General features: G+C 47.1%; 1 protein-coding gene across 1 annotated transcript; it reads right to left on the reverse strand.

Moving 5' to 3' along the window:
• Nucleotides 1–693: 693 nt before the first annotated feature.
• On the reverse strand, nucleotides 694–20363 carry LOC140898893 (sodium-dependent serotonin transporter-like). Its single transcript, XM_073313419.1, has 13 exons — nucleotides 20144–20363; nucleotides 15364–15498; nucleotides 14542–14761; nucleotides 13833–13971; nucleotides 11935–12069; nucleotides 9292–9395; nucleotides 7670–7797; nucleotides 6755–6867; nucleotides 5763–5894; nucleotides 4601–4700; nucleotides 4162–4262; nucleotides 1655–1822; nucleotides 694–774 (listed from the first exon to the last, which is right to left on the reverse strand). Exons 1-13 carry the CDS (start codon nucleotides 20361–20363, stop codon nucleotides 694–696), a joined length of 1776 nt encoding a protein of 591 aa, XP_073169520.1.
• Nucleotides 20364–22091: the final 1728 nt, after the last annotated feature.

Consider the following 22091-nt stretch of genomic DNA (forward strand, 5'->3'; position numbering starts at 1 on the left):
AATGAGCTGTAACAGAGAAAAGGAGGCTGAAGACCAGGTACCGGGAATTGTGCTTCCAAAGGCAGGAGTTCTGTTAGGTCTGTTGTGCCCTCGGCTCAAGCTGAACCATGTCTACAAAGGCGTAACTAACATTTAAGCAGATGGTGCAGGTATGGAAGAAGAAGCCACTTTGGGGCCTAACAATGGTACAGTCACAGGGGAGTTGGGAGCACAACCCACTTCATAAATGTGGTTGCCAAACTAGCATGGGGGGTGGGGGTGACTAGATGACCTCTTGAGGTCCCGTCCTGTCCTACCTCTCTGTGATTCTATAACAAACAGGCTTCCGCTCAGACTAAAATTTTATTTATACTTCAGACACATTTAAGGGCCAATCCAGCTCTTGTTGCAGAAAGACTTACTGCCTTCAATGAAGATTGGATCGAGCCCATTATTAAGACATGGACAGTACAGGCTTTTACTAGTTTGTGTACAGCTGCTATGGAAGGAGGACATGGCTCACAGAGAGTGGATTAGGTGTGTTCTCCACACCTTGTGGCGAGCTTTGGCCAGTGAGTACAACTCTTAAGGAGAGAAGCAGGGGAGCAATTTAAACAGTGATGACAGCTTTTCTCTTCCCTGTCCCTTAGTTGGTTTGGTAAGTAACAGTAAAGGCAAACAGCAGTCTATTGTCCCTTTGTGTGCACCGTAGGACTATGGCACTGATGACATACATACTGAATCCGCGTGCTGGTCTCGTATGGCTTTCTCTGGTCGAATGCACACTGCTAGACGCTAGAGGATACAAGTAAAGAAAAGGCCGGGGGTTAGCTACGGCTCTCGTGGCTAATGCAACTGGTGCCATGTTGGGACAAAAGCTGGGCCGTTTCTCTGCCTCTCTCATGTGCTATTGAAATGCCAGAAGCCTGGGCACATCCTTGTGATTCTCACATAGTTGATGGCACCATGTTGTCTGGTGCAGTTTAAGCCCATCACAAATGATGGTACGACCGCTCAGCGGGTGCACTGTGCTCTAAGGTTAATGCTGACAGGTTTCTCTTCGGGCAGGATGGCCCCTAATGTAATTGTGCGTGGGGTGTGGGAGCCCTGTGGATGGGAGATGGGGTCTTTCCCTCAGCTGAGGAGGAATGAGGGACTTTGGAACCTACTGAGCTGCTCTCAGATTGGTCACTACAGTGTGACGTGGGTTTGAAGCCTTTGAGAGGAACTGCTTGTCCTCATGGTTTTAGAAAGATTCAGGCTAATTCAATATAAACCCAGTGGCCAAGTTCACTCATTGGGGTACACCAGGGAGGAGTTCTGACCATTGTAGACCAGGGATAACCATTAGAGCCGTATTCCAGATGGGGCCCCATGGTCCCCTAGCCAGGCCTTGAGAAAGGCTTTAAAATGACTGTTGCTGGTCTAGGCCAGGCAGGCCAACAGTACTAGCCTGGGCAAGTTTAAAACTAGTTTAATCTGTCATGATTTAATTGCCATGTGAACAAGGTCACTAGGGGATGAGCAGAACTTCTCTACAGAGCTTTCAGACCCTGCCGGCCTGTTGAAGACTTGACCCCTTTCAAGTCTTTCAAGCTGTGTTGCATCAAACTCTGGCTCCTACAATATCTGACCCACACAGGATTGTGACGCATGACACTTAGCTCTTCCTGACCTGTTTAAGGGATCCAGGAGTCCAGACCAGCTTGTACACCATGTAGAAAGGGATACAGATGAAGGACGATGCTCCTATGAGGTACCCCACTGAGATACTCCACTCGGGGTAGTGATAGTCAAACAGCATGAGCGGTGGCTGGTCCAGGAGAGAGCTGACTATTATAAACTGTTAGCAGATAACACAACCAACGTCAGGCGAGCACATTCATGGAACAGCACAACAAGTCACATGCTCCACAACCACCCCTCGGCCAGTTTCAGTGAATTCACACCGGGGATGAATCTGACCTGGTGTCTCTTGTGAAGAGGGAACTGGTTAATTAGGGACATGTCAGAAGAGGACAAGTCTCCTCTGAGCAGCTAACTTGGCCTCTCTTACATGTGTCCTGTGCCACTGCTCTGCATCACACGATCTGACAAAGTGTCTGAGCAATGAAGGCTAAAGAGGCCAGTGGTTAGGCAGAGACTCCTTTCAGGCCAGCTGGGATGCCCCCACCCCTCCACCAGCAAGTCATGGGCCCTTCTGCAGTGCAAGGTACTGTGCCAGCTCCCCAGCACATGGGGGTACATTCATCCCTGGTGTAACCTCATTGAATTCCCAGGGGATCAGTTCGGGGGGATTATTTAGCCCTCGGCTTTGTGAGTTTAACGTCTTCGTTTAGGTACATTTGCAAGTGAGTTTAGCGCGAGGGAAGGGTCCTGCGCTCTCAGTCCTGGAGACAGACTCACTGTCTTTCTCCCCAGAATTGCTCCAGCCCAGGCAGCAGCAGTGCTAGCTTCTTCATTCTGCCCCACCCATGTGTTTCACCCCTGGTCTAAGAAGAGTTCAGTCTCCAGAGTCAATTCAGCCAGTGGCCTCTCTGCCTGCGCTGCCAGTAAAGGGGCCAGTTGGTGCCAGCTCTGAGGCTGGTTTTGTGATCTGTCCACCAGGAACTTGACTGAGGCCAGACTTATCCCATTCAGGCTGCCCCTGGGAGGGTCCCTTTACGGTGCTTGCATTTCAGTATCCGTCCCCCATGCCACTCCCCCAGGAATGTCAATAGAGGGCTGGCATTTTGTACACAAGCTTCATGCAGCCTGGTGGGAGCTCAGCAGCTACAACTCAGGTGCTCTGCGGACTGTCAGTGTCTCCTACTAAAGGGGAATGGCCTGGGATTGAGTTTAGAAATGGTAGTTCGTTAGTGTTTGCTGCTGGAGGAGAAGCTGTGGTTTCAGTGTGATACTTTGCTACTTATAATGTAAACAGATATTGCTGTATTGATGGAACCATCAGAACATTCACTGCAATCTCTCTCTCTCACACACACACACACACATGCCTTAGAAGTCTAGGAGTTTGTTTAAAACTTCTAAGGGCAAAAAAGGAAAATAAAATACAGAATGGAGGGGCAGTAGCGTTTGGGAGAATTTAGAAAGCTAGTGTGGCGATATATCACAATGTGTGGCAATATATCACAAAGCCATTTAAAACAGCATCACTAGGTTTTTTCCTCTTGGAATTATTTGTTCATGATTATACTAGCATTACCTTGAACTCGCTCTCCAATTAAATCAAATCAGCGTACAACATCTCACCAATCCCACTGTAAATATGAATGGATTGTGCAGCCTAACTTCATGCTCTTATTTCTCAGTGATTTGTATTCTAATCTTTAACGGCTAATCTGGATTTTAAACTGACATTTCCCAGAATTATATTCCTAACACTGATCCAGTTTGTTTGTGGGGTTTTCATCAGATGAAGAAAACAGCCCTCCAGTCACATGTCTGATTGGTATAACTCAATAATTTTCCTTCTGCCTTGATTACAACCTAGAATCTCAAAGTGCTTAAAACATTAATTAATCCTCACAATCCCTCTCCCTGTGCAAAGTAGGTAATATGAATATCCTCCTCGTTTTACAGATGGGGCATTCTTTGAAGTCCAGTGAAAGGTTAGCACTTCAAAGGTGATGGATCCAGTACAAAGATGGAGTTGCATTTAAAATAGCAAACTTGGCAGATTAAGCCACAGTACATTGCAGTCTAAAGTGTCAATAGCTTTATTTTACAAGGGGGAAATGATAGGGCCAAATTCATTGCTGGTGTAAGCAGGCATGATTGTGTTGACTTTAACTGAATTGCAGCTGCCAGCTGTGAGCTTGGCCCATGGTACATAGATTCTTATGAGCCTGAGCATATATTATATGGCCTTTTCTTTGACAAATACACAGTCTCAGTGAGTAGAGACAGCATGTCATGCTCCCTTTTGAACTTAAGAGTTTCCTATTGATTTCTTGCTACCACAGACAAAGGGGAGACTTTCCATAAGCAGCCCTTCTCCCTGACACATCCAAGTGGTTTTCTCTGTCACCATGAACTGGACAGGAAACTGCATGGGCATCTATGGGTCACAGGCTGTCAGGCTGCGTGCCAGAGTTCCAGCAAGCCGGAGAGGGACTTGCGTGGTAGAAGGTTAAAGGAAAGTTGGAAACTTAATTTTTTGCTTGGGACAAATATACTCACCGCTAAAAAGGCAGGGCTGATGGCAACCCAGCAGACCTTCCAGAATATCCCTGGGGTGAAGCCCAGCATGGCTTTGACATCGTTACAGAACCTCTGAATTCCTATATGGGGAAGCAGGGGGCAGGAAAATCACAGACATGGCGTCACTGTCACGGCAGGGAGAAATCAGGCAGCACATGCAGAGCAGAGGACGTATTTAGAAAGAGTTTCATGAAAGTGCTGGGAACTGCTGCACGTGTAGGTGGCCGTCGTTGGCCCCAGCCATTGGACAATTCGTGCTCCTATAAACATTTATACACAGGGAGTCCATTGAAGTCAGTGGAACTTACTCATGTGCATGGAGTAAAGCAAGTGCGTAAGTCTTTGCAGGATCATGACCATAGGTTATTCTGGTGCATAATATAAGCCTAGTGCTGGAGAGGGATTTTTTTCTCCTTACCGTAAAACCATGACACAGCTATTGCTTCCAGTAACACCACCGCCAGAATTGAGCAACCGGCACCAAATTCCTCCAGCAGTTTGACAACATATGCTCCACCCTGGAATAACAAACACAAGCAGGCTGTAATCTTAGCGGCTCTTACATGGGAAGTGCAATGCTGAATTTTAGCCACTTCTATTGCACTAGTTTTCTCAAGCTTTCCAGTCACACTGGCGCTAACAAGCCCCATGTGCTGCTTGGGCGTCTCTGTGTATATATAAAGCCTGCTGCAGTTTCCACGATATGCATCTGAGGAAGTGAGCTGTAGCTCACGAAAGCTTATGCTCTAATAAATTGGTTAGTCTCTAAGGTGCCACAAGTCCTCCTTTTCTTTTTGAAGAAAATGAAGGAGACTTTTTTCTCTCCCTCAAGGTATTGGTTCAGGTGCCCGTCATGGGGCTGATTGATTGAGGGAGTCAGTATAAAGGGAGACTGCTGGGACACGTTAAGAGGAGCTAGATGTAAAAACAGGGAGAGAAGAGTTCTATGTTAACCCTCCACCCCGCATGGAACAGGAACATACCAACAAAGCAGCATGGGGTCTGAAAAGGAAAACAAGGACACTTCAAACTACTAGAGTGTTTTGAATGTGTCAGCAAAATAGCCGATAACGGAGAGCCAGCTGATGAAGCTTATTTGGACTTTCTGAAAGCCTTTGACTAAGTCCCACACTCAAGGAAACTAATTAGTTTTGGGCTGAGGGGTACAGCTTTGTTATGAACTGACTAAGAGACATGAGAAAAACCAATAGCAATAAATGACCCATCGTGGTTCCCTCAGGTTTGGGCTAGGACTGTTGTTTAGTATATTTATTAATGATCTGGGACATGGCATAGACAGCAAGATAGCAAAATTTGCAAGTGACCAAAATTAGCCAAGCTAGTTGAGGGTGGAGAAAGTTGTGAAGAACTCTAGAGAGACTTTCCCAAGCCAGGTGAATGCGTGGTGCAGTGGAAATTCAATGTTGACAAATGCAAAGTCATTCTGATTGGAAAAGATCAGCTGAACTGGGCTCTATGTTAGCTGTAGCCAGTTTTCCTGGCTGAACTTTTTGCAAAGCCTGTGATGTTGGGCCTGCAGAGGAAGGAGGTAGTATCTAATGTGGCTCAGGCTTACTCACGTGTGTAAGGGTGGTGAGAGAGCCCAGAAAGCATATGGTGATGAGGCTAAGTACGAACAGCTCCCTTTGCTTTTCTAGGATGTGAGGGTATTCGTCCATTACCGCCGTGATCACAGCTTCCAGGCCTCCAAACTGCAAAAGCAGCCAGATGAGACATTGGGGTGAGCCAGAAAAATGAAGCACAGGGTGAAATTTTGCTCTTGGTGCAATCCCACTAATGTGTGTGTTGGTTCATTAGCTTCATTGGTCTTTTCTGTGATTTACACCCATGTAACAGAGAGCAAAATTTACCCCCTCCCCAGGGTTTGATTTACAATTTCCTGCACAGATGTTATTGACTGTGGGGAACATGGTTTACCATGGTTCACCCTGGTTTATTTTCACATTTTAAAAAAAATCATGAAATCTTATAATAAAATGTTCAAATGAAATGAAATTTATAGAACACGAAAACCTTTTTTTTTTTTTTTTGGTGAAAACTTTTACACTTTTGTTTTTTCCCATTTTCCAACCAGCTTTACCAAAGCTCAAGTTCTTCTGGCATCTCAGGGGCTTGTAAGGAACATTGATAGGCCAAGTAACACCAAATAGAAATAGGGCCTGATCCTGAGACATGCTGAGCACCCATTGCTCCCACAGCCTACAGGGAGTATTGCTCAAGACCCAGTCCTAGTTCTTTTGAAGCCAGTATTCCACTCACATGGACTTTGGGGGAAGCAGGATCAGGCCCTTACTGAACAGAGAGGAATCAAAGACATGTTGAGTTCTTCCACACCTGGGTCATACTTAGAGAGGTACAGATGACGTATTCTTTGTTACCTTTCCTGCCCCCTCCCACCTGTGCACCCCGCCCCCCATTTTGAATGATATATAGCAGTGACCAAAAGTCCCACCCCAAAATAACCCTTCTGGGAGCGAGGGGCCTGGAATGTACAATCATGCCTTTCTTGGATCATTTTGCTCTCGCCCTATAGGGAAATCAAAGTACCTACCGTGCTGTCCAACCCCAGCGTGATCATCATGAGGAAGAATATGATGGCAAAGAAGGTAGAGCCCACCATATTTGCGATGGCCTCAGGGTAGGTGATAAAAAGGAGACTTGGACCTAGAAGGGAACATCAGGTTATGTCCTTCCATCCGGTTGCTATGAAAATAGTCTGTGATATGAAAGTCCCAGGGCATCTACTTTCTGCTCATGATGGCAAAAGCTGGAAGAAGTAAGGTGATTTTCTTCCCATGCCGGAAAAACATTTAGATGGAGATTTTCAAACGCGTGAGTGGCAGATAAATGTCTGTGAAAATCTTGCCCTTACTCATCCCTGCCAGGCATTACCAGTCCCTTCCTGGGTTGCTGGGGATTCCATCCCCTCCTGTGGCAGGTTATTCCATTTCCCAATTGACCTCGCTCTTGCTTAGTCTAATCATTTCAGCTTTGGCCATTGCTGTGTCTGTAGTCACCAATAGTGGGCACCGCACACAGTAGCTCCCTAACTTCACCCCACATTTGTTAGCTTGCAGAGGACCATATTCTGCTTTCACTTGCAGCCGTGTGACTCCAGCACTTTGACATTTCTAGGAAAGCTCCAACCTAAGTCATAGTCTGGAATCTAAACGTTCATGCAGTGATCACTGTACGGACACACAGTATTTAAGCCCTGTGAGGTTGGTCAGAATGGTCTTTCCTTATGATACATGGGGACATTTGAGGCACAGAAAGGGGAAGTGACTTGCCCAGGGTCATACAGCAAAGCAAGGGACATAACTCAGATCTTGATACTCAGTATGCTGGTTTCACCCCCAGTCCCTAATGCATGGTTCCAGAGAGGCAGCTTGCTGATATCCAGAGCTGGCCAGGGCTAAGGGGGAAGGGTGCTATTCCAAGGCTAACAGGTGTAAGGGAGGCAAACCTTTATCTTTTGCTACATCTTCCACCTCCATATCTCTCATTTCAGCCATGTAGCCCAGCACTGTGAAAATGACAAACCCTGACAGGAAGCTGGTCAGACAGTTCACTGCGCTGGTGACAATGGCGTCTCTGGAAGGCAGAACAGGAGTGGGTGACTTGAAGGGCAAGGTATTTCAAAAACTGGTTTTGCATTTGTATTTCTAGCCCCAGTACCTAGAGGCCCAAAACCTTCCCCTTATCCCCCTCCCCAAAGAAACCATAAAGTGTAAGAGCTGTAACAGTGGGGTTCAGTTCGCTCACATCATGAGGCACAAGAGGGATTCATTCCCATGTGGCTGAGTGGCCAGGACTGCTGCTGCTTCCAGCTCTGGAGGCAGGATTCGTGTTTGGAAAGGACAACTCTGCTTGCTTAGGAATGAACAAAGAGCCGGGCAGAATCTCCTTAAGAGTCCAAGCACCACGGGGTAGGGCACCCACCGGCGTAAGTGCTGGGATTTGCATTGCACCTGGGAAGTCCAATCTCTGGGACACTGACAACCAGCCAGAGGGCTGCCCAGCCTGCTCTGTGCAGAACAGAGAAGGCTTTACACTGTCAGAGTTGGGATTAGCGCTCCGGAGTGCCTGGCCGCTCCTCTCTCAGTGAGGATCCCAAAGATTGCACATCTGGAAGTTTGGATCCTGCAGTGACAATTGGTTCAAGGCAGCCCTCGGTCCAGGTGACAGCATGGTCTCCCCCGGTGCTGGGATGAGAGCACTGAATAATTTGGGGCGGCTGGCCCTGCCTGTTGGGGGTGTGACCGATATGTGCAGAAACAGCAGGGAGGGATAGCTCAGTGGTTTGAGCATTGGCCTGCTAAACCCAGGGTTGTGAATTCAGTCCTTGAGGGGGCCATTTAGGGATTGGGGGCAAAAATTGGGGATTGGTCCTGCTTTGAGCAAGGGGTTGGACTAGATGACCTCCTGAGGTCCCTTCCAACCCTGAGATTCTACGAAACTGGTTCTTTCTGGAGGGCAGAGACAGTTCTAAGACCCACCCAGCTGAGCAATCCCATGAAAGCTCCCAGTGCCCTCTGGGAATCCACTGAAAGGTGCCTAGCTGCTTAGAAGCAGCATTCCCAGGCAGCAAAGAAGTGGCTGCCGATACCCTCCCTCATCAGTGCATGTGAGCAAGAGGGTAGCTGGAGGCCCTTGGCAGAGGCTTGGGCTCGCTGTCGTGCCGTGATGTGGCTCGGGGTGCGCTGCCTGACCACACAGGAATTGCACTTTCAGGAGTATTTTTGCTCAGGCAGAGGCCCAGCCGCCCTTCTGCAGGTGCAGTTTGTGCCTTCAGAACTTGCACCTGCACCTTTGTACCTGGCAGAGATGAACTGGGGACCCCGTTCTAAGAACTTGCTCCTCTGGTTCTTCCATTTGCACTGGGGGGAATGAGGAGCCAAAGGACTAGGATTCTCACCTGCAGGCAAGAAGGGGGGACAAGCGGCAGGCCCACCGGAGGGAGCCTGCCCTGCGCTAGCCCGTGCAGAGATGTGGCTGAGTTTTTTGCGTGTTCTGCTGCACATGGGAGGCTCAGCTCACATCCCTGCTTCTGGCTATTCTGCCAGGGTGGAGTCTGCGGTTTCTTACCGGTAACAGTTGTTGTTGAAATGGTTGTAACTGGCAAGCGCGAGAAGAACACCAAATCCTGGGCCCAAGGAGAAAAAGATCTGGGCAGCAGCATCAACCCAAACCTGGCCAAAGAAGCAGAGACACTGGTTAGACGCAGGAGACCAGGTGGATCCCAGGGGCTGTGACCCGGCCAGGAAGCCCATCTCCCAAACACACACTGGCCGCCTCCCACTCTCAGGGAGACAGTGGCAGGGGGTGTGAATCTGGGCACCACAAATAGGTCAGCTCCCTTTGCGTTCTCTCTGACTCCCAGGCCGTGTGTAACAGAGTGCACCTCTTACCGTCTGTTTCTGAAATTTGCCTTTTGCCTCATTTTGAAAGCGCAGAAAAAATTCCAGGTTGGCCAGGGTGCCTGAGGCACCATGCCTCATGTGTATGTCTGCTCTTTTCAGGACCCGTCTGCGCTGGGCAATTGCATCACTCTGGAGCATGACCAAGAGGAGTGGTGGTAACTAACATGGTATTAGACTCAACTGAGTATAGACAGGGTGTCATGTCAGCAGGTCATGGTTAGCCCCAGGGATCCACTAGCTACTCCAACGCTGAATGCTCCATGCTAGATTCTTGTTTACACTGTAGCCCCTCTGCACCATTCTCACAATGACGACAGGTGTTACGTGTGTAAATGTAATAGTTCCCATGCAGCTCAGGGACCGGCTTTAACACAATGTGAGGTCCCAGTGCAGATGAGCCCTTGGGTTGTGTGTCACATTGGTGACCCCTATTTAAATATATTTTCCTGAATACTGTTTTTGGATGTGGTTCCCTTGCTCGCCCTTGCTCTCCAATTCCTCCTGGAAGGACACCCCAGACATAGAGAGGAGTTGGGGAGACAGCTCTTCTAGGATGAAGGGAAGCAGGTGTCCTTCCAAGGGTAATTTAGCAGCAGAGAACTTGAGCAATGACACCTAATTCAGCTGCAATCTAAGCAGAGAAATCAGGATGAGAGAAGGGATGAGGATGTGAAACTGCAGTACTCCCGAACCCTCTCCTGGCATCCAGCTACACAGGGGCTTGGCTCACAGTTCCTGGAAGAAGTGATGGCTGCAGCATGATTGGCTGTGTATCTGTTTTGAAAGGTTTTAATTGGAAAGTATATCACTGATTACCTTTAATGAAAATTCTCAAGTGCAGCTCTGCACTAATTACAGACAGGAAGTCTGTTGTCAGGCCAGCTTTACAAAGATAGGGCGAAAACACAACATAAATAACACTCAACGGCAAATGAGATGGGTGATTCAATTAAAGATTTACATTTCCAAGAGCTTGTCCAGTGCGCCTCTATTTTCTGAAGGAATAATGACCCCATTACTCTCTGGGTCTCAGATCTGTGCTGGGAGTCTCTGCCAAATGAATCCGCAAGCACTAGCTGCTGGGGGGGTTGGGGTGGCATTTAAAGGCAGTTGAGGTGGATACAGCAGATGTACCATCATGTGGGAGGATGGGAGATCCAGGAGGTGCAATTAATGTCACATTAAGCACATTTAATGCTGCTGCCTGCATCATCTCCCTCTGATTGGTTGCTCTGATCACATCAGCCCCTCCCTCTGAGTCCCCCCTTCTCTACCACATTGCTTACACATTGCTTTGTCCTTGCCTTTAGACTGGGACTGTTCAGCCTATGAAAGAGACAACAAAGGGAGGATATGTTTGAGGTCTATAAAATCATGACTGGTGTGGGGAAAGTGACTAGGGATGTGTTATTTACCCCTGCACATAACACAAGAAGCAGGGGTCACCTAATGAAATTAGTAGGCAGCAGGTTTAAAACAAACAAAAGGAAGTACTTCTTGACACAACGCACAGTCAACCTGTGAAACTCCTTGCCAGGGGATGTTGTGAAGGTCAGGAGTAGAACTGGGTTCAAAAAAGAACTAGATAGGTTCACGGAGGATAGATCCCTCAATGGCTATTAACCAAGATGGTCAGGGATGCAACCCCATGCCTTGGGTGTCCCTAAATCTCTGACTGCCAGAAGCTGGGACTGGATGACAGGGGAGTAATTGCCCTGTTCTGAAGCACCTGGAACCAGCCACTGTCGGAAGACAGGATACCGAACTAGATGGGTCATTGGTCTGACCCTGTGTGGCCGTTCTTGTGTTCTTTAAGGCCCCGCATGACGTAGCCCCAGCCTGTAGCTCCAGCAGTGAAGGGCAGTATGGTTAGGGCTATGTTACCATTATGTCGCACTCAGAGCAGCGGGAGGCAACATGGCAGAAGAAGGCCCATGTCCAGTCAACACAACAACCTCCAGCCTGGCTGGTGCTGGCAGAGATCCTACACATCTGATTGTCCCTCATGTAGCCAAGACTGTTGAGTTTGGGCTGGCATGTGTGGAGCTTACCCTATGTCTGTCCATGCTATACCTGTCCTGGGATAGACAAGCAGAGGCCTGATGTCTCCAGGGCTGTCAAGCCAGCTCTGACATCACAGAAATGGTTTTAAATATAAAAATGAAACAGAGCACTGAACCTGTCTTAGCATCTTCCAGGCTCTTGGGTGGCTCCTGTGCACATCACTAAATACAACAAACCCCTGGCAGCAAGGAGTGCTCCTTAGCAGGTCAGAGCCTGTGAAGAGGCTCTGCTGGGTGTAACTTACAGCAGTGCTCATGAGCTTCTCCCAGTCGGGTCTGAGATAGAAGACGATCCCTCTCCAAGCCCCTGGCAGAGTAGCTCCCCGAACCAGCAGGATGAGGAGGACGATGTAAGGCAGCGTAGCTGTCACCCACACCACCTGAAAGGAGAGACCAGACAAGGGTTTCAGTGACCAGGAGAGACAGACGCCGGCAGCTCTTCTAGGTCACATCCAGCAAAGAATATTAATGCAGATATTCGCAGGGTTGTCACCAATGCTCTGTGTCAAATGGCCTCCCGTCTTTGTGTCTGAGCTGGTGAGAGACGAACGGAATTCAGTTTTGGTGGCTACTGTTTGGAATGATCGCTCAGCTGGGGGAGGTCAGAAAATGACTCTCCAAACCTCAGTGACGTTAGAGTCTGCGCCTGGCTTGCTGATCAGTGGTGCAGTTAGCTTAGAATGGGTTCGCTCATTGCCTTTGGCAAATGTAGGAAGTAATTTCACACCTCCCAGGTGATGCTGCACTGCTGAGAAAGGATGATAGATACAGCTTGTGGGGGGACTTAGTAACAACTTTGGCAGGGAAATAGCTAGATGGACCTCATGTAGTCTTTGCAAGACTTAGATCTTACAACTATGCATTCCCATGTCTGACCTGGGAGTAGGTGGGGGAAGTTTGTGCTCAGGGGCACGGCATGTACTGATCATTCAGATATAACAGTTGGAACAGAGGTTACCCTAATTGATCCTAACAACAACATTCTATGCTATGTGCTTATTCTGGAGGCCTGATTTGTGCTGAGCCCCCACTGACTCCAAGTGGGCACCGCACGAGCGGGCCACCACGTTTCCGACAAATCTTGTGTCAGTGAAAAATGCAGATTCAGCAACATCAAAATGTTTGGGGAATCTATGTCGGTTTGGCTGACTTGTTTCAGTTAAAAACCAGACACAGCTTCTGAACAAGTCAAAATGTTTCAATTTTTCAATTCAAAATGACTTTTTGTTTTGAAAGTTCCTTCAACTTTGTTTTTGTTTTTTTTAAATTAAAACAAACTCTTAAATGCTTGAAATCAAAGCAAAACAATTCATTCAACCCCACATAATTTTTTTCAACTTTTTGAGTCACTGAAAAGTTTAAAAAATTTTGTTTTGGGGTTGGAGTGAATTTTTTTTTTTTTACTTGCCATTGAATCAAAAAATCAGTTATCTGCACAACTCTACTCAGCACTGCTGGAAATCAGGCCAGGAGGTGTGTTTTTTGCTTCCGCTTCCCATTTATTTTTCTGCAGACTGTAGTACAGCGTACAGACAGAACCCCACAATTATGGCTGGCAAGCAAGGAGTGCCCAGTTTCAAGGGCACCTTAAATTGTTGAAAGGGACTGTATTTAGCACTGAACTGGAGTGAGTACCATCGTTGCAAGCTTTGGGGCAGTGAGAACATGAGGCAGACAGACTGTAGGAGAAAACCACCTGCATTTCTTATAGACTGTCCCATGGCGGCAGAGCAGATATGAGTTACAATATATTGGATGAATTTTGCCTTTTTTCTTTTATTTGCAGATTGCCAGGGATCAGATGCCAGAGTTCTCACGTGTGTTTATTATTGAAATGACTCCCATATTTCATGGGTGAGCAATCCTTGGGTGGCAGACCTTTGGCAATATGCAATCCCTGCTCTGTCAAGGAGTCCCATCCATTACAGCAGATCACAAGCGCAGTGAATGCGCTGTACCAAGCTCCTCTGCTGAGGTGCTTGCTTGTGAGATGCCAAGTGCTAGGGGTGTGCATCTACCCAGCAGGCCCTGAGGGTTAATGCACCAGGCTCTGCGTTAGCCGTATGATGCCTCTGCACTGAAATATGATGTTATTACTCATTCGGACGCTGCCAGGAAGATCCGGTGTGGGAGCCCTCCTTACCTTCCCTGAGGTTTTCACTCCTTTCCACAGGCTGAAGTAAACAATCGTGAAGATGAGAAAAAGGCAAAGGATAAGCTGCCAGCGGATCCCGCCAACGTCATACAGGCCACTGGATTTCTGAATCTCAAGGACCTTTCTCCTGTGGCAAAAAACCCCGGCGGCTTAGTCACTAATACAAGAAAGAGAAGGAAATGCTGAGCCATTGTCCACTGGTAGGCTGATGTAATGGTCAGATCTGACACTCTGCCCCTGGCATGCACAGTCCAGAATGCCCTTCGCCAGAAGGAACATTGTCAAGCTGTGACAGACCTGTAGGAACCACGGTCGAGAGGGCAAGGCCGAAACCTAAGTGCTGGGACTCCTACATGCTGCTCTTCACCCAGTCCCTGGCTCACTGTGTATAATGGCCTCGGGTTGGCAAATCACGTAACCACTCTATGCCTCAGTTTCCCGGCATGTGAAATGAGGGTAATACTACTTACTCACCACATGGAGCAGCAGGAGCCATGTTTGTAAATCTTGCTGAGAGTCCCAAATGAAAATATAAAGCAGTGTTATTATGTGTGTGCCTAAAACGGAAATGCCAAGGATCATTCCCTCTGCTACTCTGCACAGTAGGCCCTCATGCTGAGGCGCTGTGGTGACTGGATGCCAATGAGCAAGAGATTCCCTCCTCGCCCAGTCACGTAATCCACTTACATGCACTTACGTATAAAACTCTTCTGCTGGTGACTTAGAGAAGGTGGTCCAAGTCACGTTGCTCTGTCCAAAGTAGTTGGTGCAGTTGGGGGTGTTCCAGGGATTGTCACAGCTTGTCCAGGGCAGGGTACCAGTGAAGGAGGAGTAGAAATAATACAAGGCCCAGGCGATGATGGTGTTGTAGTAGAAGGAGACATATAGGGCGATAATGCAAATAGCAAAGCCAATGCCTGTGTGCAGAGAAGGGTGAGGTCTTCAGAGGAGCACATCATGGGGTCCCTGGGAACCAGGCAGTCCATGCATATTGGTTCTCTTCCACATCAGCCATGGCATCCCTGCATAACTCCATGGGACTGAGTGAGAGCTGTACACAGAGCACGGATTCCAGGGATTGGAGCTTTATTCCCATGCACTGCTAGTAGTTAGTTGTGTCAAGCCAGTTAATGAAGTTACATCTGGGATGAATTTGCCCTATTGTGACAGCTACTTATTTCTGTGGTTTTCCGTATTTTGGACACTGCTGCTTTTCGAGGAGCAGGGGAACAGGTTGGGGGAAGGGGAAGGAATCCCGGGAGTGGGGTCAGGGATCTGGGGAGCTTGGACAGCCGTGTGCTGCAAGGCTCTGTGTGCTGGGAAGGAGGGGCAGTTGAGACATGGAAGAGGTGTTATCTGTGAGCTATAATATTACTGCAGATGCATCTCACAAGGGGTGACAATGTACCTACCTTCAGCAGGACTCCTATTTACCTTAATTTCTCTGGCAAAGCAGAGGACACAGCCCGTTAATGCTAAGGGAATGTTGAGTTTCCAGGGTGGGGGCAGGGTGTCTCACCTTTAAAGATGGGACAGATGCGTTTCCAGATGGAGATAGCTCCTGTCCTATGAAACTGTCCCAGGGCCAGCTCCATGTAGAAGAGAGGTACTCCTCCAAAGATGGCCATCAGAGTGTAAGGAATGAGAAAGGCCCCTGCAGAGAGAGAGGCAAAACCACCACAGAACATCATGGCATCCACAGCAGCAAAGGCAGACTCACAAGCCAGCCAGGCAGGTTGGGGATATCTAGCATGTCCCCGCTCCAGGACTGAGTCACCGATCCTGCCCCTCTCTGAGCCCAGGGCAGGCACCTGGGCTCAAACCCTGCCCTACTAAAGTCCGTGGGAGTTTTCCCATTGACTTCAACAGAGCCAGGATTGCACCCCGAAGTTACAGCTGTGACTTTCCTGCTATCTCATTGACGCAGGGCTGGTTGCACAAGGGCTCTGCGTCCCTCATGGCAGCACTGGAAAAGACCTCTTCCTACACAGCCCACATCGACATCCGAACCCTGACAACAAGGGACCCATTTAGGTAGCAGACCTGCCTGCACACAGGTAGGTATGTACCAATCCCCCAGCTTCCTGGGGAGTTGATGCTGGTGGAGTTACACAAAAGGTGAATTTGGCCCATCTTCCATGCAATATGTGGGAATGTAGATGAGAGATCATTTACTGAGTGGGCTCAGTGTCTGTGGGACATACTGCAAATTCTCAACAACACTATCAGGGTACATGCATGCTTGTAACGGAGCCAATGAATCAAAGTTTTCTCCCTATGAGCTGTGGTAACACACTGGCTTTTATGAGTGGTTGGATGTTCTGAAGTTTGTATGCGATTGTATCATTACTTGTACGTAAAGGGGCCCAATTTTAGCCAGGAACAGACGGATTGGCTGTAACACTGGGCAATGCAGACGATCGGAAGGGAGAGAATGAGATATTAAGCACCTTTCAGGTTTTAAAGGCTCTACAGACAAAATCCCAATGAATATGTATCGTCACTCAATGAACTCAATAATTAATGCTGTAATTTGCATTATTCATAACAATGCTGTAATTACCAGGGTTAGACTTGTGCCCACTGGATTCTTTCTAACTGGAACTGCTCTCTCTATTCATCAGAATACCCTACTGGGATTAGTTAACTTACCCCCCACGGCTCCTCTCTCTGAAAGTCCTATATCCGAGGAAATGGCTGTTTTATACTACCCAGTGCACATGTGGGGTTTTCCTTTAGATGAATGGTCACTGGCAAGGGGTCATGTAGGGAGATGTGGGTATCACATGAGTTCCTGTGAATGTGAACAAGGGACATTTAACTCCTTCTGCTCAGGAAGGTACATGACAAGGTGGGGGTGAACCTGCAAAGGTGTAGGGTTCCTGCTTGGATCAGCATCCAGAAATCTGGATACTTCTCGAAACTATCTAAGCCCCCTGCAACTGCAGACTCAGGCTGGGAATCCAAGAGCGAGGACTCATTAAACACATTTTCCAATATGCCAGTGTCGCACTGACCCCAGAAAGCTGGAAGACAAGGGCGAAAATGCCTGCTCAGCAGCTGAAAGGCTGCAGTGGCATCAGATCCGTGCAAGTGGAGGCAGTGAAGGAAAGTGATCTGGATCCCAAGGGAATTCATGGCTATTCATCCCCACCATTGCCCCACTCCCGGGCCACAGGATGAGCTACCACAGCAGCCAGCAACAGGGACGGTGTCTTGCTAGATGTCTGTACAGCCCCAAGCACAATGGGAACTGACCCTGAGCACAACTGTAATTTAAACCATAGCGGTGGTAACATGAGGTCATGTAACCAATGACGCTGGGTCTCAAGGGGGAGGAGAATGGAAGAATTGTACTGAACTCTCAATTTACAATCAGAACAGGCATAGCCACGCGGCAACCGGTGCAGATGGGATATAGAGCTTGGTTATTATTGGCTCAGCTGGGTCGTACCATTTAAGCACAGCCCGGAGTGAGGGGCAGGGCAGAGCTGCGCTGAGCAGGGGAAGCAATGGGAAGCATTGTACCTTGCAGATACAGAATGCCACCCAGAGCTCCCAGGTCTACAAAGGCTGAACCTGTGCAGGATGCAGCTTATTACTCCCCAGGAGGATGCCCCAAGGGGAAGGGAAGCTCTGACTCCATCCCCTTTTGGAGCTCTGTGCACAGGAGCATGGGCTTATAGATTCCCTCATGGTGTCAAAAGACTGACTCCAAACCTCAGTGGTGTCAGGCAAGGGCAAGAGAGCGGGAAAGTGAAACTGTTTGTAAAGGGGAAGGCTGCCAGCCCCTGCTCTGCACAGCACAAAGAAAACAACCAGCACCTGACAAAGTACACGGCAGCCCACACTTCTTTCAGCTCCACTGAGCAGTCTCATTCTTGGTAAGCTGGGGAAGGATGCTTCAAAACCATGCTCTCTCTTCTGACCGGGTCCTTTCAAGCATGAGCAAACTGCAACAACTGGGCAGGAATAAATGGCATCCCGCGCCCAAACACGAGCATCCGTTGCCACTGGCCACCTTTTGTAGAAGCCAGGTCAGTCTTTCCTAGCAGGATTTCTGACCACAGATTTCAAGCACTAATCACAAAAGCTGCACTTGCTGCCCCAGCGGTGTCAGAGTGTCCATTAGCCCGAAAGGGGATGATGCTGTTTAGTGGCTGGCTGTTTTCAGTGACTGTAACTCCACCCTTTACTGCTGTCAGTTGGAGAGGCACAAACAATCCTGTGTACAATGGTGTCCCTAGCCTCTGTTTGCCAGAAGCTGATGATGGGCGACAGGGAGTAGATCACTTGATTCCCTGTTCTGTTCATTCCCTCTGGGGCACCTGGCATTGGCCACTGTTGGAAGACAAGACACTGGGCTAGATGGACCTTTGGTCTGACCCAGTATGGCCGTTCTTATGTTTTTATGTACAACTAGGACCCCAGAGCGCCTCTTAAAGGAGCTAGAAACTAGGCTGAACAGCCTGTTGCTTGAAATCTGTATTTGATATCTTGCCAGGAGCAATGACCCCCCCCACCCCCCCGACAAGTACTGCTGCAGCAATTCGTGTGCGTCCTACTGGAGGTCAGCAGGAATAGTCGCATGAAATGCGAACAGAGGCATAGAAGGATTGAGACCTGGTTCACGACAGTCTCTCTAGCCTGCTCTGTATAGAATCTGATCATTTGCCAAGGGAGAGAACCAATGCTGGGCACCTCTCTCTGCAAGGAAGGCAAAGGCTGCAAACTCCTGACGGAAGCAAGGCTGTGCTAGCTGCCGTTGCTATTTGCTACTTTCAGGGAGCGTTTTAAATGTTAATAAAAAAAGAAACGTGTTCACAGTAGACAGAGTTTGAAAGTTTCCTCTTACTTTGTAGGTAACTTGCAGCCCACAACTGTAACAACTGACACCGCATTCAATTTTCTGGAAGGAGAGAAGCTCAGAAACTGGCTTTTGTGAAAGCAGAGGGTTGGTCTTGGAAGGAGAGCTTAGGGAATGGCCTTTTCTTGAGAGTGCAAATAGTTCTGTAAGTTCTATTGTGTGACAAAAGCAGAATGTCTGCGAGGAAGGAAAGCCAGTTAAAACACAATTACTTTTATTAATGTATATTAGGAGCATAAGTGACGAACCAATCAGATCTGATGTGTGCTCTCTCTCTCTCTCTCTCTCTCCCCCCTCTCTACTTCTCTCTTTGTGCCATTTCCTCTTTCTTTCCTTTATTAAAGACACCCTGTGATTGTTTTGACAGTTTTATTAAATGGCTTTACTTTTATATTTACTTGGCACATTTAAGAAAAATATGCTCAGGCCAAATTGACCAGCAAGGAGCTAATGGCTGCCCTCAGTTTCACTGGGGTTAATCCAGAATAACTCCATGGATTTCAGTGTAGATATTTTGGATCTACATGGCTGAAATAGAGATCAGAATCCAGCCTGCAGTGTGTAGCCTGGCATTAATTATTTTCTTCTAATTTGCCATGCATGAAGGTGTGATACCCAAATGGCCATGGCTTTTGGCAGTGGAATCCACTGTGTCTTCTGCAAACAACACAAAGTCTTCATTTTCACTTTCTTAAAAAGGATTTTTCTACTCTTGTTTATTTAAAACAGTTTGTTTGCTCATCAGTTGCTGGAAACCTGTTCTAAAATCAGGATTCTGGTTTGTCTTGAACTTTCAGGTAATTATTTCTATCAGAAAGAAATAATCGGAATGTTTAATTAATTGGTTGAACTGCTGAAATCTGTTTTATTTAGTTCTGAAGGCTAGTACCATGGACAGCTCCTTAAGGAGCTATTTGGCTTTATTTTTCAAGCCCATAACCGTGCTAGCCATACACCTGTAACCCTGCACAGTCATCTTAAAGCAAGGATGTTTTGGACATTTGAAGTTATGATCTTAAAATGTAAACCATCACAAGTGATCAGTTTCTCAGACTGGGAAGACTGCAAAGTTAACAACAACCACACAGGATTTGATCTTTTTGGTCCCATTTGTCATTTGCCGTTTTCTTTTTTAAAAACTTCTATATTAACCATAAAAATTGCACTTCCCCCCCATATTCACAAATTCACACCTCTAATCTCACGAGGATCAGCATTGCTGGAAAGATATTTAAAATAAGAGCAGGTAAAACAGGAAAGAGAGACAAATCCCAGCAGAAGTTTTGTCATTCACTGAACTTTCTGGGTTCACAAGAAATGCTGTAAGAACCAACTAAACAAGAAAGAAATAATACATTTTTAAAATTTGAAAAATAAAAAGTCACTTTCTTTTCTTTAGAAGAGGATTACAAAAATAAAGCTGTGTCCTTACCCCCTCCGTTCTGATAACAGATATAAGGGAACCTCCAGACGTTGCCCAAATCTACAGCAAATCCAATCACTGATAAAAGAAAATCCATTTTTTTGCTCCACTTGTCCCGGGAATCCATTTGGGTCATGAGCAACACAGGGTTGGCAGTGTGGCTGGGGTTTGTTTTTATATCCTGTCTGGGAAGGCTATCCGCTTGAATTGGAGAGTTTTGTTCTGACATTCTGCCTCTGATGCAAATCCTGCAGGATTCAAGCTGAAGAAGTTTGAGAAGGAAAGGATTTTTTATGGCTCATGACAGCTCCAAGGAGGGGAGTGTCACACTGACTGGGCTTCTCCACCTCCAGCCTGGAAATCCACACCAGGAGAGAGGAGCCATAAGAAAGACCCATCCTTTGATCAAAGGCAGGAGGGGGAGTAGAGAAAGCATTTCATTTAGAGCATATCACTGAAATGCTGGGACCAACTGTATAGTGCTGGTGTTTTAACAGGTTCTCTTTCTAGAGGTTTGATATCAGCACAGGCGTACACTGTGCTCTTGTGCAGGGTGAAGTTGTTACAAGGCAGAGCGTGACATTTATCATTATCATTCCTACTACGTTAGGTTGATTTGGAACAATTCAGGTTAAGTGAAAACGTATTTTCATGTTGCTAGCCTGACCACTCCATCCTACGTTCAGTTGCTCTTGATTATATCATGGGCAGGGCTGGCATGGCAGGTTCCATAAAGACCATGGATCGATGTATCTGTACATAGACCTAGCATTACTTCTCATCAGAAGCAGCAGTTCTGCTTTGCTCTCACACTGTCTGATAAACAGCTATGGGTTCATTCTTTGTAGATTTTTTTTAGAAAGCCACAGTCTCCTTAAATTACTAATAATGGACAAATTATAATGACTTCAAGGACTCTACAGTTCAGTCTTCCAGGGGAAATCTGTCCTAAGTTATGACTGACTTAAAACGTTATTTTACTAGGTAGGCTGCAAAAGATACAAATGAACTCACCCAAAACACACTGTTTACTCAGATTACAAAAAAACATGGTGCCATTATGAACCAGCAGGCGGGTATGTGTTTCCAGTTCTTACAGTGAACTTTCAGAATTCTCTCTTTGCATTATCCTTTAAGGGTCTGTCTAGGTTTACATTCTCCCTGTTTCTTATGTAGCAAAGGGCTATGGGCTGCCCCCAATAAGCCATCTGAAAGTGAAATAATTTTTTTGCAGAGCAAATGTTATTAGGAAAGGGATTGCACTATCATAAAAGGTCATTACACTCTTTGCAATTTGATTGGCATCTTGACAAATTTTATTACCAACATAATTTCTTTGGCTTGGTTCAGTGCCAGAAACACTGACATAGAGAAACAAATAACTCAGGGACTATTTTGCAGAGAGAGAAGTGGATTGGCGGGTAAAAATGTTATGAACTCTCCTAGCGCAATGCAAAGCCTGTCTCAAAATAGTAACCATGAAAGGAAAATAGGCCCTTTGGCACATTGATCATTTTTACCAGTTTACACTCTTGGGCCCAATCCTGTAGTTCTTACTCAAGCAAACCCACCACTTAAATCAATGGGAGTTTAGCTTGAGTAATGGCTGTGGTTTGACACACACCCCCCCGCCCCGGTTTTCTGCAGCACTATATGAGAACATAGGATTGACAAGTCTTATATTTCTTACATTAGCTGGTCTAGTTCCTTAAACTATCCCTGGGCAATGGAGCTATGCTGATTTGTACCACTTGAGGGCCTGGCCCAATATAATCTTTTGCTACAGCACAGAGGAGTGGTAGGTATATTTGTAGCTCCTCAATAACTTTGGCTGCATTGTCACCTGTATTTTGATTGCCTTTGTTCTTGTCTATCAGCTATATTTAACCATTGATATTCCAACCTCTTCTGTTCCAGCATCTCCCTCTCTCTCTTCAGTCAGACCCTGGACTCTGTT

Source organism: Lepidochelys kempii, chromosome 15 (assembly GCF_965140265.1).
Source record: "Lepidochelys kempii isolate rLepKem1 chromosome 15, rLepKem1.hap2, whole genome shotgun sequence".
NCBI lineage: Eukaryota > Metazoa > Chordata > Testudines > Cheloniidae > Lepidochelys > Lepidochelys kempii.